The sequence below is a fragment of the Natrix helvetica genome (assembly GCF_964273705.1).
Source record: "Natrix helvetica genome assembly, chromosome: 6".
Taxonomy (NCBI): domain Eukaryota; kingdom Metazoa; phylum Chordata; class Lepidosauria; order Squamata; family Natricidae; genus Natrix; species Natrix helvetica.
In genome coordinates, this window is record NC_138553.1 from 61,376,177 (window position 1) to 61,392,148 (window position 15,972).

At 37.9% G+C, this 15,972-nt stretch overlaps 1 protein-coding gene across 5 annotated transcripts in view; it reads left to right on the forward strand.

Moving 5' to 3' along the window:
* The window catches only part of ST7 (suppression of tumorigenicity 7), a 112,855-nt gene that overhangs the window by 39,692 nt on the left and 57,191 nt on the right, over positions 1-15,972 (forward strand). For all 5 annotated transcript variants that reach the window (XM_081958613.1, XM_081958612.1, XM_081958616.1 and 2 more), the window contains exon 2: positions 13,498-13,580. In XM_081958613.1, coding sequence (XP_081814739.1) covers positions 13,498-13,580 — 83 coding nt within the window. The remainder of the gene's footprint in view (positions 1-13,497; positions 13,581-15,972) is intronic.

Sequence of the window (15,972 nt, forward strand, 5' to 3'; positions counted from 1 at the left end):
TATTCAGCTAAAATATTAGTCATTATGTCCCTTATATTTTCCCCATCTATTTCTATTACATTTTGAAATCTAAGATAAAAGGACATTCTCTCAAAATCTGTTTTCATTTGTTGAATATCAAGCTCTTTGTTTCCCCTCTGCAAGGCCTCAACCCCCCCTCTCGCCTCCGCCACCCCACCCTCCACAAGGTCCAGTCTCTGTGAGTTCTTATAAATTTGCGCTTGGTTTTCTTTAATTTCATCTTTCATTTCCCTTAGCTGTTTCTTAATTTCCTCTTGGCCCTGTAAGATTTGCTGGAGCATTTGTTGAAAGTCTATCTCTGTAGTCTTGGGTTGCATCAATTCTGTTATCTTTGACTGTGTGGCTGGACTGGATGTTGCAGATGTTGGAGCAGAAGTAGCAAAGCCAGGTTTTCCAGGAGGTGGTCTTTTTGGAGACATGGTTTAAAAAGCAAAGAGATCAGTCACTGTAGAGATTGGGCAGCTGGAGAAGAAGAGCAGGCAGTCGGGTCCAGGAGACAGAGAATCCAAACAGATGGAAATTTCTTTAGTCACTCTAGCAATAGATGAAAGATTTTTTTTTTTTTTCCCAGAGGGTTCAAAAAATCACAATCCACAAGAGATTCCTCTGGGCGGCTCGGAGACAAAGACCGGATGCCTGAATTTTGAAGGTGGAGTCAGATCTTACAGTTCACAAAGACAACGGAAGTGTGCCATCTTGCCCTGCCAGTTTTGGGCTCAGAGGCATAACAAACTTTTAAAAGTTCAGAAAATTCTCAGTTCACCCATAAATTCTAGATCTAAGTCCAAGGAAAGTCACTTTTATAGGGGTGAGGCATCATTAGTTGGCTCTCCCCCTTCCTCCTTCCCCTGGGGGCGAGAGCAAAGTCTTTTCAAGCCGCTTGTCCAAGGGGGGGGGAAATCCCCCTCCCTCTAGCCGCACCTCCAGCAAAGTCCGAAAGAAACTTTGTTTAAGAAAAGAGCTGAAAAGTCCATTAATTCAAAAGAAAGGGAATGAAGAAAGGAAGCCTCTCACCACACCGCCGCTGCTTCATTCAGAAGTATATTCTCCGATCGGCATGGGGCGAGGCGCACGCGCGCGCGTCCTCCAAAAGGCTCCCCGATGCCTAGAACGAAGCGGAGAAGCCCCCGCCAGCCGCCGCCGACGCCAGGACCCTCCGCGAGCCGTTCCCTCGGCAAGACGCCCCTCCAGGGCGTCTTGTGCCCCCCCAGAAGCGGGGGGAGCCCACCGGGAGAGCTGGAGCAGGCAAAGACCTGCCTGTCGCCGTAGCCGCCGGAACCGCACATTATTGTATATTCTGATCACATTTTGCCCAGTAAAATAATTCCCAAGAATAGTAGAAAGCAAGTGATTTGATAGCCTGCAGAATCAGATTTCAGAATCAAGTGCTTCTAAAACTATGGGTGTGTTGCACCTGCCAATTGTTTTCTCAGAAATCTAGGTACAATATTTAAGACAATTGCAAAAAACTTTATGCAGTAATCTTGTATTGACAAAAATACAGACTTAATTGGGACTGGAATTAATATCTTTGCTTGGAGCAATACGTTTAACAGATTGCTGGTTGTGCCATTTTTAGAATGCTTGTTGATGAGCACAGTTCACCTTGCAGGGAAGAGACTGAATAACCTCAGAATTGAAATGGCAAGGATAATATATCTAATGTCAACATAGTTGCTATGTCCAGTCAACACATGTTAAATGGATATGTGTGTGACTGGATAGAATTGCATCTGCCAGAATTCTAGAGAGAGCTCATGGAACATAAATAAGAGGTTGTTTGTGATTTGATTAATCAGCTTGTTACTTCATAATGCTGTTATTTGGCACAATGTTGGTAACGTATTTGGGGGGGATGCTAAACTGTCTCAATCAATCAGAATAGAGCTGGAAGGGACCTTGGAGATCTTTTAGTCCAGTGTTTTTCAACCTTGGCCTTCCTGAAGATGTGTGGACTTCAACTCCCAGAATTCCCCAGCCAGCTTTGCTGGGAGTTGGAGTTCTGGGAGTTGAAGTCCACGCATCTTCAGGTAGGCCAAGGTTGAGAAACACTGTTCTAGTCAAAACCTCTGCTCAAACAGGAGACCCTATACTATTCCATGTTGCTTCTCTCCTTGATTAGTTTCTTGTCTTGCCTTCTGGTGCTTTGGAAAATAAGTTGACCCCCTCTTCTTTGTGGCAGCCCCTCAGATACTGGAACACTGCTATCATATCTCCCTTCCCCCCAGTTCATTTTTTCTCTAGACTTGCCAGTCCCAGTTCCTCCAACCATTCTTCATATGTTTTAGTCTCTAGGCCTTTAATCATCTTACTTGCTCTTCTCTGCACTTTTTCCAAAGTCTCAACTTTGTTAAAATTCCAACAGTCTTTCCATGCATCTATATTTTGGATAATACTTTAAATGGGAGTGTTTACCTTTTTGAGGGGAAATAATACTAATGGCAACAGATGTTTTTACAGAAAGAATTTTTATTCCAATCTTCCTAGAAAATAAATGGCCAAAATTTCATTAAGAATAGTTTTGCATACATGCATGAAAAATATAGTATAGCAGTCAACAGTACTTCAAGGTAGAGTAAAAATACATTGAAAGTCTCCTAAAATAAGAAGCTCCTGCTGTATCTTAAAATATTAGTGCCAGGCAAATCTAATGATAGGCATTCCATGGCTGGTATGTCATGCCTAAAAAAAGCCCCTGCTTTCCTATTGCTACTTAGATTGCTTCTGTTCTTTGGGAAAGGTTATTTATGTATGATTTTAGCAGACCACAAGTTAATACCGGAGATACTGTATGTAATTGTATGAGAGTGGTGTGCAAATGCAGTTGAATACAGGTAGTCCTTGACTTAGAACAGTTCATTTAGTGACTGTTCAAAGTTACAACGGCCATGAAAAAGTGACTTATGACCATTTTTCACATGACTGTTGTAGCATCTCCATGGTCATGTGATCAGAATTCATATGCTTGGCAACTGGTTGATATTTATGATGGTTGCAGTGTAGTGATCACCTTTTGTGGCCTTTTGGCAGGATAAGTCAATGGGGAAGCCAGATTCACTTAACAACTATATTACTACTTAATAACTACAATGTTTCACTTAACAATAATTGGCAAGAAAAGTCATAAAATGGGCAAAATGCACAACAAATGTTTCACGTAGCAACATAAATTTAGGGCCAAATTTTAATAAGTTGAGGACAATCTACTGAAGATTTGTGGATCCTCCCTCAAAAAAAAATTCTTTTTATTTAGCTTTTAATGTTATTTGAGAGAGTGAGAAAAGCTCAGTGTCCTTGAGTTCCAAGATTCCTTCTAAATTGAGATGTCAGAATTTAGCAGTGGATCTATCCCACATCTTGATTCCATCATAAATTTCCTTTTAAATTCAGAGCAGATGGAAAATTGTAATGTTTTGATTGTTCAAATATGTAGCTTTGAAATAAAGAAGAACATACAAATGAGATAAGCTGGGCTGCTTAAATTGAACAGCTCCTTTTTTTTGGAAACCATAATAATCCTTAAACAACCCACAGCATGAATGATGTTTTGTGTAACACCGCATGGATCACAATTACTTGTAGCCTGATAAAATAGAGTACTCTAATGTAATGTACTCCACCATGGAATAAAAGATGGCAAAAATTTGCAATCCTTATATTAACTTTCGTAGGAATAGATTTGATAGAATGAAAATTGCTTTTATTTAGTTTTGCAATTTCACAATTTTTGAAAATCAGTACTTCAAACTAAAGCAGACGAATAATGTATATTCTAGATCAGTGATGGTGAACCTTTTTGGCACGGAATGCTTTGATTTGAGTATGTTTTCTATATTTAATTTTTTCTTGCCTTACCCTCATATATGTGAATTAGGTGCAAAATAGGATGCTGTAAACAAACCAGCATCCCCAACCATACAAAAATGCGACAAAATTGGGTTTTAATTACTAAAAAATGTTGTGTTACTGATTGCTACTTGCATAGCATGATAAAATAAAAATGAAGGAGTCATATAGTGATTTAGCTTGATGTGCGAGTCCCAGATCTTTTCTATCATGTCCCATTTTATTGTAAAGAGGTTGAAGATCTTTTGTGGTCAATTTAATCTGTTAGGTGAAAGGAAGCCATAAGTGTGCATTCACTTTCCTTGGGGGAAGTGGTCTGTCTCATGTTTTTAGAATGTTATTTCTATTCTAGAGATCCCTCCCTTTTGGAGGAGACACATACATGGTTTTAGCATCTACTACCATATCTAATTCATTACAGAACTACATTATAAAATTAAAATTACAATGTCCGAGTGAATATAATTAGAACAATAATGCAGTTTTCCAGTTTTTTTTATAAACGTGAACAATTATTTGGAGGGATCATTTTTCTATAGTAGGCTGATGTTTGTGTTAGTAAGATTTCCAACTCTTTCGTTTTATCCACTGTCTGGCCAGTGATATTGCCAGTGCTTCATAATGGCCAAGAAATGTAAAACCAATATATTTCATAGCAAATTATTTTGTATTTACATTTGTTCCCTGTAACATCCCTTCCTTCATCCAAAACAGTCATTAGCATTTTTGAATTAGCATTTCTATCAGAACAGTGGGTTTAAAATCTCAGAAGGCTCCATCATGATAATGTTAATCTTCTGACTGGGATTTGCAGAACAATCTCTGCAAGGGTTTGCTAGACAAGACTATTAAATTAACCCAAGAAAGCTCCCAGGAGAAAACCATGCTATCAACCTGCTTGAAGGAAATAGTAATGAATCTCTGAGGCTTAAGTAATAATCCTCAGCTTGCAACCTCAATAGCAAGACAAAGAACAGCTTCCTTGGAAGTCAAATCAATACTTCTGATGGGGACTTTTGTCCTAAACCTGCATAGGAGGCTCAAATTCAGGAGAAGCTACTGCTGCACAGTGTTTTGATACAGCCTCTGGAAAGAAAAACGAGTAAAAAGAGCATTTCTTTGAATTGTTAAGCAACTGGTTAACTGCTTCTTGATTCCTTTCTGGGCACAATTCAAAGTGTGAGTGTTAACCTTTTCCCATTTACATTTTTCTCCACATCAGGATGCCCATGTCATGATAATTAAATGTGGCTATTGTATTGTATATTTTAGCATATTTATTTTTGTGTTATTAAGTTAATTTTTCTAATATTTCTATGCTGCCTGTTAAAAAGCAGCCAACATGATTCAAAGTGAACCAGTAATAACAGTAACAATAACAAATATTTAAAATGCTAAAGCAATAAAATATGTAAAGTAATTTTAAATACATACTGAAAGGTGCTGTTTAGTATGTGTGCATTAATGTTTTTTTCAGAAATCAGAAAGTGAGTGCTGAGCTCCTAATCACCTATGACAGGGGTGTCCAAACTTGACAACTTTAAGACTTGTGGACTTCAACTCCCAGAATTCCACAGCCAGCTCTGCTGGCTGGGGAATTCTGGGAGTTGAAGTCCACAAGTCTTAAAGTTGCCAAGTTTGGACACCCCTGACCTATGAGCTTAACTAACCTCACTTTCTGTATCTTGAGAACCAGTTTATAATAAGACAGCCAGACCCTTTGATTGCCCAGTAGTCTTTAGCCAGGTAGGATTATAATGGCCAAAGCCCATAAAACCAGACCAGAAAACAGATCAGAAAACAGCAGCCATTTTCAGAGTAAATCATAATTGCTGTAATATGTTTATAATATTGGAAGCCTGCATGTACCACATTTCAAAGCTCAGTCTTCAAGCTGAGTTAACCATTATGAAGATTAATTACTATTGCAGGTTCATGCAACGTAAAAGAAAGATATGATGCATAAAAATTGAAAGACTCTCGAGTTTCCCTTTATAACTATGGATTTACTTATCTATAATTTAGTGCAAGTTCCAAATTATAATCAAGGAATATGGACATCCTTTCACTGACAATATGTATATGTATATAGTGTCTGTGTGTGCATATGTATGTGCAGTCAACCGGACAGCCATTTTGGTCTTGAGTTAGTTAGTAGATAATCAACAATAGTTGGAAATCTTGTGGATTGAATCATCAATGAATGATTGTAAAAATGTAGAGCTTTTCCCCCCAAGACTGTTTAAGTTTGGAGTATTTTTAAATTTTATTTTAAAAAGAAAACGGTAGATTATATTGCCTATACTTTGGCATAATTTTTCCAAGGAGAGATATGAAGAAGATTTGAACCTGATAATTTTTACTTTAAAAACTAATTTTAGATATGTTTTCATTAGTTGGACTTTCACTATTCTGTTTTTCCTCATAACTATTCAAAGAATTTGGATGTTCTTTCCAATGAGTTGTATTAAAGTACTGCATGATTTTTTAATATATTACTGTACTACAGTTCTGATATTTCCTAGTGGTCTTTAATTAAAATTAATCAAGTCCAATTCTGCTCAGCTTTTCCAGACTGGCCAAAGTTGAGTCATTGCTGCCGTCTGCAAGAATTTGACTAGGTTAATTTTGAATGACACTATTTAGGTCTCCAAAAAGATTTATTTATTATATAGCCAATGAAAATCCCTGTACACTGCCTAGAGTCACTTCCCATACAACAGATTTACTGAACTACATCTTCTCCTGTTTCCACTATGTATGAACATTAGCTATTCTAGTTAGGAATTAATAGTGTTAGAACATCTGGCCAGATGCTACAAGACAAATATATTTTGGTATGAATTTTCATTTATAGCTTCTTTCATCAGATCCTTTTTATCAGTTAGCAGTTATACCATTAGGTATTAAACTAAATTAAGTACTTAAACAGTATGAATTTGGAAGAATGGCCTTGAAACAAGGGCCCTTAAGCATGCATGGAAAATTTAAATATTTGCCTCTAATTATAAGCTATGGTAGATATTATGTAAATTAGTTAAATTTGTATGAAAAAATACAGTGATCAAGGTCATGTAATTTTGAATTGGTGCATCATCCTGGAAACAAGATGTCAGCTAACTACCCTCATTCAAGCATCCCAGGAAACCAAAAGATTCCCATTAGTGACTCCCCCAAAAGAATCACTTTTGGTTTTCAAAGTTTATGTAAATTACATTGTAAGCTAATGAGAATGTTAGTTCTCTGATCACTTTTATAGGAATATCATATCTTAAGGCATTGAAGATTTTTGCACTCAATTCACATAAAACCATGCTGAATTATTTCCTTTGGATTTCCCCCAATGTTAATTGCAAGGCATAGGCATTTCACATTTCATAGTCTGGGTTTTCTCAATGAACTAGCTAGTGTGAGAAGTACACTGATATGTTCTCCTGTGTCATCATTCTTCTTAGTCTATGATTGTGATGCCTTTTTGGCAAAACTGTACCTCAAGGCCACTATAGCCATTTGACATGTCGTATTGCAATTGCCTGAGCCATAACATGATTTGCAGAGGGATTTTTTAAATATGTTGATAGCCATATATGTGAATACATATAGAAAGAAAGAAAGAAAGAAAGAAAGAAAGGCAGAAATGTATTAAACACAATCTGGCAATAAAGAAAAAGAAAATGCAAGTTACAGCATAAAGACATTGTATTTGAATGTAAAAAACAAATATATACAAAATATAGTCAGGGTAGCTGTGATCTTTTACAACCAAAGGTCAGAGGAAATGATTTTGCACATTTCTAAGTGTAACCATCAACATCATGCCCATGCTTAGAATTAAAATATGATGGCAATTCTGTGTGCCAGAAAGTATGACACTTGATACATAATCAGCAATATTTAGAAGGGTGTATGTTGAGCAATCAAAAAGCTTGAAATATAACCACCTACTTGTCGATAATTATAGCTTTGGTCTCCATGGAGCTGTTCAGCATGCTACTTATATGATCACAGTATATTTTGCAAGATTTGAGAGTTGGTTTCAACTGCTTTTGCCAACTCATTTCTCTCTTGAGACAAACTTACTCTAGCTGCAAATTCTCCCAACCCCACAGCTAGGATTTTCTTTGCTCTTGAAACCACTGGAAATAATTTATCTCTGATCTCTACAGTATTTTCTTTCTCTAAGGATGAAACCGGATAGTTAAAGAATTAAATAAATTTTCCATATACACAAATTACATAAAGTCGCATGTAAAAACTTGCATAATGTTTATTTAAAAACATAAGAATATCCTGCTGAATGCAAAACAAATGAAAAAGATGCTTTGCAGCATACAGGAGTGCAAACAAGATACCTCTCTTCAAATTGTTAATGCAGCCACCTCATTGCAAGGTTTGCCCAGCTTCCTTCAGAAGCTACTCCAGCTCTGACTGGATGGTGGGAAATGGAAGAATTTATACTCCCTGCAGACAGCTGGTCACTTGCATTCTTTCAGCGAGTTGTTAAGGCCACCTGGAGGTTTATCTGTGTCATCAGGGTCACCTGAGTGGTGCAAATGGATGTGGAGCCTTCTTAGGACTGTTGAAAGGGCTGTGTTGTAGACTGGAGAGAGATAATGTCATATCCCTCCCCCTCTGTTGAGAGAGGTCTGTTCAATTTTGACATAGATGATCTCTTTGACCCTTCTTTCAAACAGGTGATCCTCTCTGTCCAAACTGTGAACTTTGCTGCCTTCAAAAGAATGGCCTTTATCTTTTAAATGCAGATGGACTGCTGAATCTAGTCCTTATGAGTTTGTTCTCCTATGTTTTGCCATGCATTTAGGAAGTGGTTGTTTCCCCAATGTACAGATCTGTACATGGCTCACTGCATTGTACTGCATATACCATGTTGCTCAGTTTGTGTCTGGGTGTTTTATTCTTGGGTTTGACAAGCTTCTGCCTTAATATATTCTTGGGTTTGAAGTATGCACGTATGTTGTGTTGGCTGAAGATCCTCCTGAACTTTTCCGATATTCCTGCAATGTATGGAATGACAGCGTTGCCTCGTTTATTGTTCTCTTCATTGTCTGTTATGGAGGAGACCTGTAAGGTCCTTTTTGAGATTTAAGGAAGGCCCACTTGGGATAGCCACACGTTCTGAGGGCTTTCTTGATGTGTGTTAGTTTTGTTTTTCTTTCCCATCTTTGTTGGTAGGCGGGACTGTTGAAAGGGTTGTGTTGTAGACTGGAGAGAGATAATGTCATATCCCTCCCCCTCTGTTGAGGGAGGGCTGTTCAATTTTGACATAGATGATCTCTTTGACCCTTCTTTCAAACAGGTGATCCTCTCTGTCCAAACTGTGAACTTTGCTGCCTTCAAAAGAATGGCCTTTATCTTTTAAATGCAGATGGACTGCTGAATCTAGTCCTTATGAGTTTGTTCTCCTATGTTTTGCCATGCATTTAGGAAGTGGTTGTTTCCCCAATGTACAGATCTGTACATGGCTCACTGCATTGTACTGCATATACCATGTTGCTCAGTTTGTGTCTGGGTGTTTTATTCTTGGGCTTGACAAGCTTCTGCCTTAATATATTCTTGGGTTTGAAGTGTGCACGTATGTTGTGTTGGCTGAAGATCCTCCTGAACTTTTCCGATATTCCTGCAATGTATGGAATGACAGCGTTGCCTCGTTTATTGTTCTCTTCATTGTCTGTTATGGAGGAGACCTGTAAGGTCCTTTTTGAGATTTAAGGAAGGCCCACTTGGGATAGCCACACGTTCTGAGGACTTTCTTGATGTGTGTTAGTTTTGTTTTTCTTTCCCATCTTTGTTGGTAGGCGGGACTGTTGAAAGGGCTGTGTTGTAGACTGGAGAGAGATAATGTCATATTCCTCCCCCTCTGTTGAGGGAGGGCTGTTCAATTTTGACATAGATGATCTCTTTGACCCTTCTTTCAAACAGGTGATCCTCTCTGTCCAAACTGTGAACTTTGCTGCCTTCAAAAGAATGGCCTTTATCTTTTAAATGCAGATGGACTGCTGAATCTAGTCCTTATGAGTTTGTTCTCCTATGTTTTGCCATGCATTTAGGAAGTGGTTGTTTCCCCAATGTACAGATCTGTACATGGCTCACTGCATTGTACTGCATATACCATGTTGCTCAGTTTGTGTCTGGGTGTTTTATTCTTGGGTTTGACAAGCTTCTGCCTTAATATATTCTTGGGTTTGAAGTGTGCACGTATGTTGTGTTGGCTGAAGATCCTCCTGAACTTTTCCGATATTCCTGCAATGTATGGAATGACAGCGTTGCCTCGTTTATTGTTCTCTTCATTGTCTGTTATGGAGGAGACCTGTAAGGTCCTTTTTGAGATTTAAGGAAGGCCCACTTGGGATAGCCACACGTTCTGAGGGCTTTCTTGATGTGTGTTAGTTTTGTTTTTCTTTCCCATCTTTGCTGGTAGGCAGGACTTCATCTTGGTGTGTTTAGGGTTCTGATGACTCCTATTTTGTGTTCCAGTGAGTGGTGGGAATAATCTGTGTTCAGGATGACTGTGCATCTTCCTTTATCAGCTGGCAGGATGGTGAAGTTTGGGTGTGTTCCTAGATATATCACTGCTCTCCTTTCTTGAATTGAGATACCTTCATCCTTAATTGTTCTGCTTCTGCCAGTTTATTTTTCTTGATGGCTGACTGTGGCTGTGAGGAGATCTATAATTGCTAGCTGCTTTGGTGTTACTGCAAAATTCAATCATTTGGCCAAAAAAATATTTTCTGTTTGGGTAAGTTCTCTGTCAGACAGATTTCTCACCCATTGGTCAGTTTTCTGAGATATGTCACTGTCCATCTGAGTTGTTTTTTTCTGTTTTGTGTGTTTTTTCCTGTCTAAGCTGTAGGGCAGAAAATGTTCCTTGTTGTTGTTCTTCGTTCTTGAAAATCACCTTTGGGACAACCATCATCTTCATAGACATTTGCTTTAACAGCTTGATGAGTGATACCTGATCTGCCAGAGAGCATAAAGAGGATTCCTGTCTGTAAGACGAATCATAGAGAATCAGGGCACTGTTCTTACTTTTATAGAGGAAATGGTAAATCTTCTATTCACATAGAAAAAAGGGTGCTGACTTTGGGCTTAGAAAAATAATAATCAGTAGTCACATGTAATTCCTGATCATGCATTTTAGTTTTTGCCTTTCATGTTTCACAAAGTTTAACTCTATTAAAATATGTGTCTTGTAAACAGGATACCTGTAAGGATTTTTGAGGGACCCGCATAGACAAATGGAGGACTAGTAGTTCTTGTTTAGCAACTGCCTTGTACAACTGTTCATAGTTATGACGAAAAAGTAAAATGAGAATACCTGAATAACAGAAATAGAAATTGAGTAGTTTTATATTGCTATGCCTTTGCAACTCCTACTTTCTGTTGTCTATACAAATCAGTCAGTTTCAAGAAAAACATTACAAATGGTTGAAGTTAAAATAAGTTGATTTTTAAATCTATTTTTCAAAAAAATGCTATGAAGTGAAATTAATGAGTGGAGCTTACCTGTTCCACACATCTTTTCTTTTGTGCCTAAATAAAAGATCAATAAGAAAATATATGTAGATATGCAGATTGACTTTGTATTATTTAGTCTCTCTTTAGCCATTTCTTCAAACCTGCCGTGGAACAACTGTTTAACAAAGTTTTACACCAGGTCTGTCAAACTGGTGGCCTGTGGGCAGGATGCATCACATGCAGGCCACGCCCACCCCACCTCCGCGAAGGCAAAAAATATCACAATACGTCATGATTTGTCACGTGACACAATCAAATTTGACACCTGTGCTGTATATGGAGTCTACTTCTTGATTGCCTATAAGCAATATAACATTGGCCAAATTATGTTGGTTGTGCAATATATTAAGTGACATCCTTAGAATGACACATTTATTTCCATCCCAGATGCAGGCGTCTACTTGGGTCATTAATCCCTATGTCTGGTCCTGGGACAAGCATCACTGTTTTTTAGTAATTTAGACCCTTCTTTTAATTGATATATTAGTATATTGTGAGAGTTAGTCAGGCCTCAGTAGCTGAAGAATAGGCTAAATTTCAGCACCAATTTGCTTCTTGATTGACTGAATGTAAAGAAATTTAGTGTATTGTTGCTGAATTCAACTTGAAGATGATCTTACAATTTCCCAGAAGCTGACAGTTGTCTATTGTTGATTCAGCTATTTGAGAGAGAGAGAGAGAGAGAGAGAGAGAGAGAGAGAGAGAGAGAGAGAGAGAGAGAGAGAGAGAGAGAGAGAGAGAGCAGCTGGCCCAAAGTCACCGAAAGAGTTTTTGTGGCTGAGAATAGATTTGAACCTAGGTTTCCTCTGTCCTATTTTAATACCATAACAGGTATACAACACTGCCATTTCTTTGTAATTACATTAATTACTTGCAGTAAGGAATGGGGGGTAAAGAAAGAGAGCAGGAAGTTGTTAATAAAAAATAAGGGCAAGAATTTTTTTTCTCAATGAGACAAGCCATTGTGGAGAAGTATTAAATAATATTATTTTTAATATACATATAGAATATTTATTGTCCAAGTATGACTGGACACCAGTGGTGGGTTGCAGGTGGTACAGGCGTACCGGATCCTGCCCAGAGCACCGGTACGGTGATCCGGAGGGCCCGCCTGCCTGCCCGCGCTCCTTACCGGTGCTTTATGCTGTTGGTGCTTCCGTGCAGGTGCATGGCATGTACGGCGCCTGTGTGGCGCTCCGCGGAGCAGCTCGAGCCTCATGGAGGCTTGCGGAAGTGTCATTTGATGCTAGACTGCATGCGTGCACCACACACGTGTGCCCGCGTGCCACATGCATGCATGTGGGTAACTTTGGAGCCGTTCCAACCATACCGGTTGGAATGGAATCCGGAACCCACCACTGCTGGACACACAAGGAATTTGTCTCCAGTGCATAGGGTCTCAGTGTACATAGATACAAACAAGGTAATACAATCAGTGTGCATACAAACAACAGGTACATACAAACAAAAAGTATACATACCAACAACAATCTTATAATCATAAGCTACTAATAGGAGTAGAAAAAATGAGAAGGATAATAGTAATAATACACGAGTAAATATTCTTAGATACAAGACAGAAAATTAGTTGTTCAACAAAGTGATGGCATGAAGAAAAAAACCCATGTCTTTGTATCTAGTTGTTGTGGCACACAATGCCCTGTTCCAGCATCCCAAGGGGAGGGATTGAAACAGTTTATGTCTAGGATATGTAGGGTCTGTAGCAGAGGTGGTATTCAGCCGGTTCTCTCCGATTCGAGTGAACCGGTAGCTGCAGCTGTGGGAAGCTCCGCCCACCTGCCCTGACGTAATGCACGAGCACTGTGCATGTACAGAAGGTGGTGTGCACGCGCAGACGAGGCGCATGCACTCCCATTTGCGAACCAGTAGGGAAGGTAAGTGAATCCCACCCTTGGTCTGTAGATCTTTTCTCAGTTCTCCTTCTACCTTGTGCAGTATATCAATTGGAAGGCAGCTGGTTGCAATTGTTCTTTTTGCATACAATGTTTGTATATTCATATTTTCATTTCAAATTATAGTAAAGGAAAAACCAGGTAAATCATTGGTTTCTTTTCTTTTGTCTTTCTCTTTCAGTGAGTATGTTTTTGAACACGTTAACACCCAAATTCTACGTTGCCTTGACAGGCACTTCTTCGTTAATCTCAGGGCTTATTTTGGTAAGTACTAGATCTATTTCTAAAATATTTTATAATCTTCTATAATATATTAGATTTTACATGTTTTTTGTCTTTTTTCCTTCAAGTTTCCATATCTATTTACTATGTAAAATTCATATTAGTTACTAATTAATCTGAACATTAAGTCTTGTTCTGTGGAGCCAATTTTGCTACAGTGCATACTAGAGAAATCATACATTTGTTAATTAATACAGAAGAAAATCAATTTATTCAAAGTACACTGTGTGTTAGTTCAAATTTCTGGCCATGAAACTAGAGACATATACCTTATATATAAAACAAAGACTAATGGCACATTAAAGATAAATACAGCTTGGTTTAATTTATATGCATGATACCTAATATACAATCTGTAGTCCAACTGTGTGACAAAGAAAAACAGCAACTGTTTTTCATTCAAAGAGATAAGCTCATCTTATTACTGCTCAAAACCTAGAGGTGGAAGAAATCTGGGGAAAACAGTCATTTCAGCAATGAGTTGAAAGAAAGTTATTGTGTATCTTTTCAGAAGAATATAAGGTAGCCTCAAGCTTCCAAGAGGTATCATTTGAACAAAAGTGCCTTTTTGTTGCTTTGTTTGGGCATTGCTAAATTAACAGTTTTCAAAATGTTTACAGTTCATACATTTATGACATCAATAATTGTTAAGATTAAATACATATTTACATCCACCTTCCTAAAGTTCTGATTTATGATTAAATTTATTATGTCTTATGTGTTTTTAATTGAAAACCTCAAATCAGAATTTAGAATTCTTTTCAAATGTATGAATACAGATACTCATGTATTATAGCAGAATCCTAAATGAATCATCTTAAAAGTAAGGACTTCTTAGTTTTAGGCAACTTATTTCTGCAGAGGAATTTTTTTCTGTGCAAAATTTCAGAAAATCCTATAATTATATTATCCCGTTTGTGCCATCCGTTATTTATTTGCATAGATTAATTTGAATGCATTGTGCTAAACTTTAAGTTAACATTTATTTCCTGAGTTAATTTTGGCCTGCAGCTTACATTTGTTTGTTTGTTTGTCAAGATAATAAGTTAGCAAGTATAGGTATGAACATAAACATGAACAAAGGAAGTAAATACAGATAAATGGGGACAGTAAGACAAGGACGGTAGGCACGCCCCCTTTATGGACCTCTTAAGAATGGGGTAAGGTCCACGGTAGACAATTTGAGATTGAAGCTGTGAGGGTTTGAGGATGCAACAACAGAGTCAGGTAGAGCATTCCAGGCATTGACCACTCTGTTGCTGAAGTCATATTTTCTGCAATCGAGTTTGAAGTGGTTTACCTTGAGTTTGTATTGATTGTTTGCCTGTGTCCTATTGTGGTTGAAGCTGAAGAATTCATTGACGGCCAAGACGTTATAGCAGACAATTTTGTGCACTATGCTTAGATTGAACCACAGGCTGGTTCCAGATTGTCCAACCCCAAAATTTAAAGCCTAGTGGCATGGGAAATTCTATTGGGTGTTGGGGAGTGGAGTACTCTTCTCGTGAAATACCTCTGAACCCGCTAAATCCTGTTAATGTCCGATATACAGTATGGATTCCAGGAGTATGAGCTGTATTCAAGAATTGGTCTGGGAAAGTTTTGTATGCCCTAGTTAGCAATACAGTGTTACCAGAGACGAAGATTTGCAAAATTTGGTTAACAACTCTTAATGCCTTTTTGGCAGTGCTGTTACAGTGAGCTCTGGGGCTTAGATCATTTGAGATGAGTACTCCTAGGTCAGGGGTGTCCAAACTTGGCAACTTTAAGACTTGTGGATTTCAACTCCCAGAATTCCACAGCCAGCAGAGCTGGCTGTGGAATTCTGGGAGTTGAAGTCCACAAGTCTTAAAGTTGCCAAGTTTGGACACCCCTGTCCTAGGTCATTGACAGAGTAAGGGTTGTCTACCAGATTGTTTCTGCCCAACTTGTATTTGGTGTTCTGATTTTTATTGCCAATGTGTAGGACACAGCATTTATTAGTTGAAATTTGGATTTGCCAAATTTATTAGCTTAATACCAGAAATGACTATCTAATTTGGTATAATAAACTTTAAAAACTTTATTTTGCCTCAACATTATAATAGCAAAAAAGTAACTAGAAGCTTACTGTCTTTTCATGGTATACATTCTGAAACTCAGTCTAAATAGGTACATTTTTCCACAAAAAAGATCACTTGATCATGTTCTCCTTTAATAAATAGTACATAATAATTATTTAAGAAATATTGATAATTACCAATGTATTTTAGTACTTTAATTTTCTTTGCTATCAGAGATGAGACATATTCTGCAGTTTTTAAAAATATTCCTTTCTCAAATTTATATAAAACCTTAATATTTTGTAGGACTGTGCAAACCCTCAGTTTGAAGG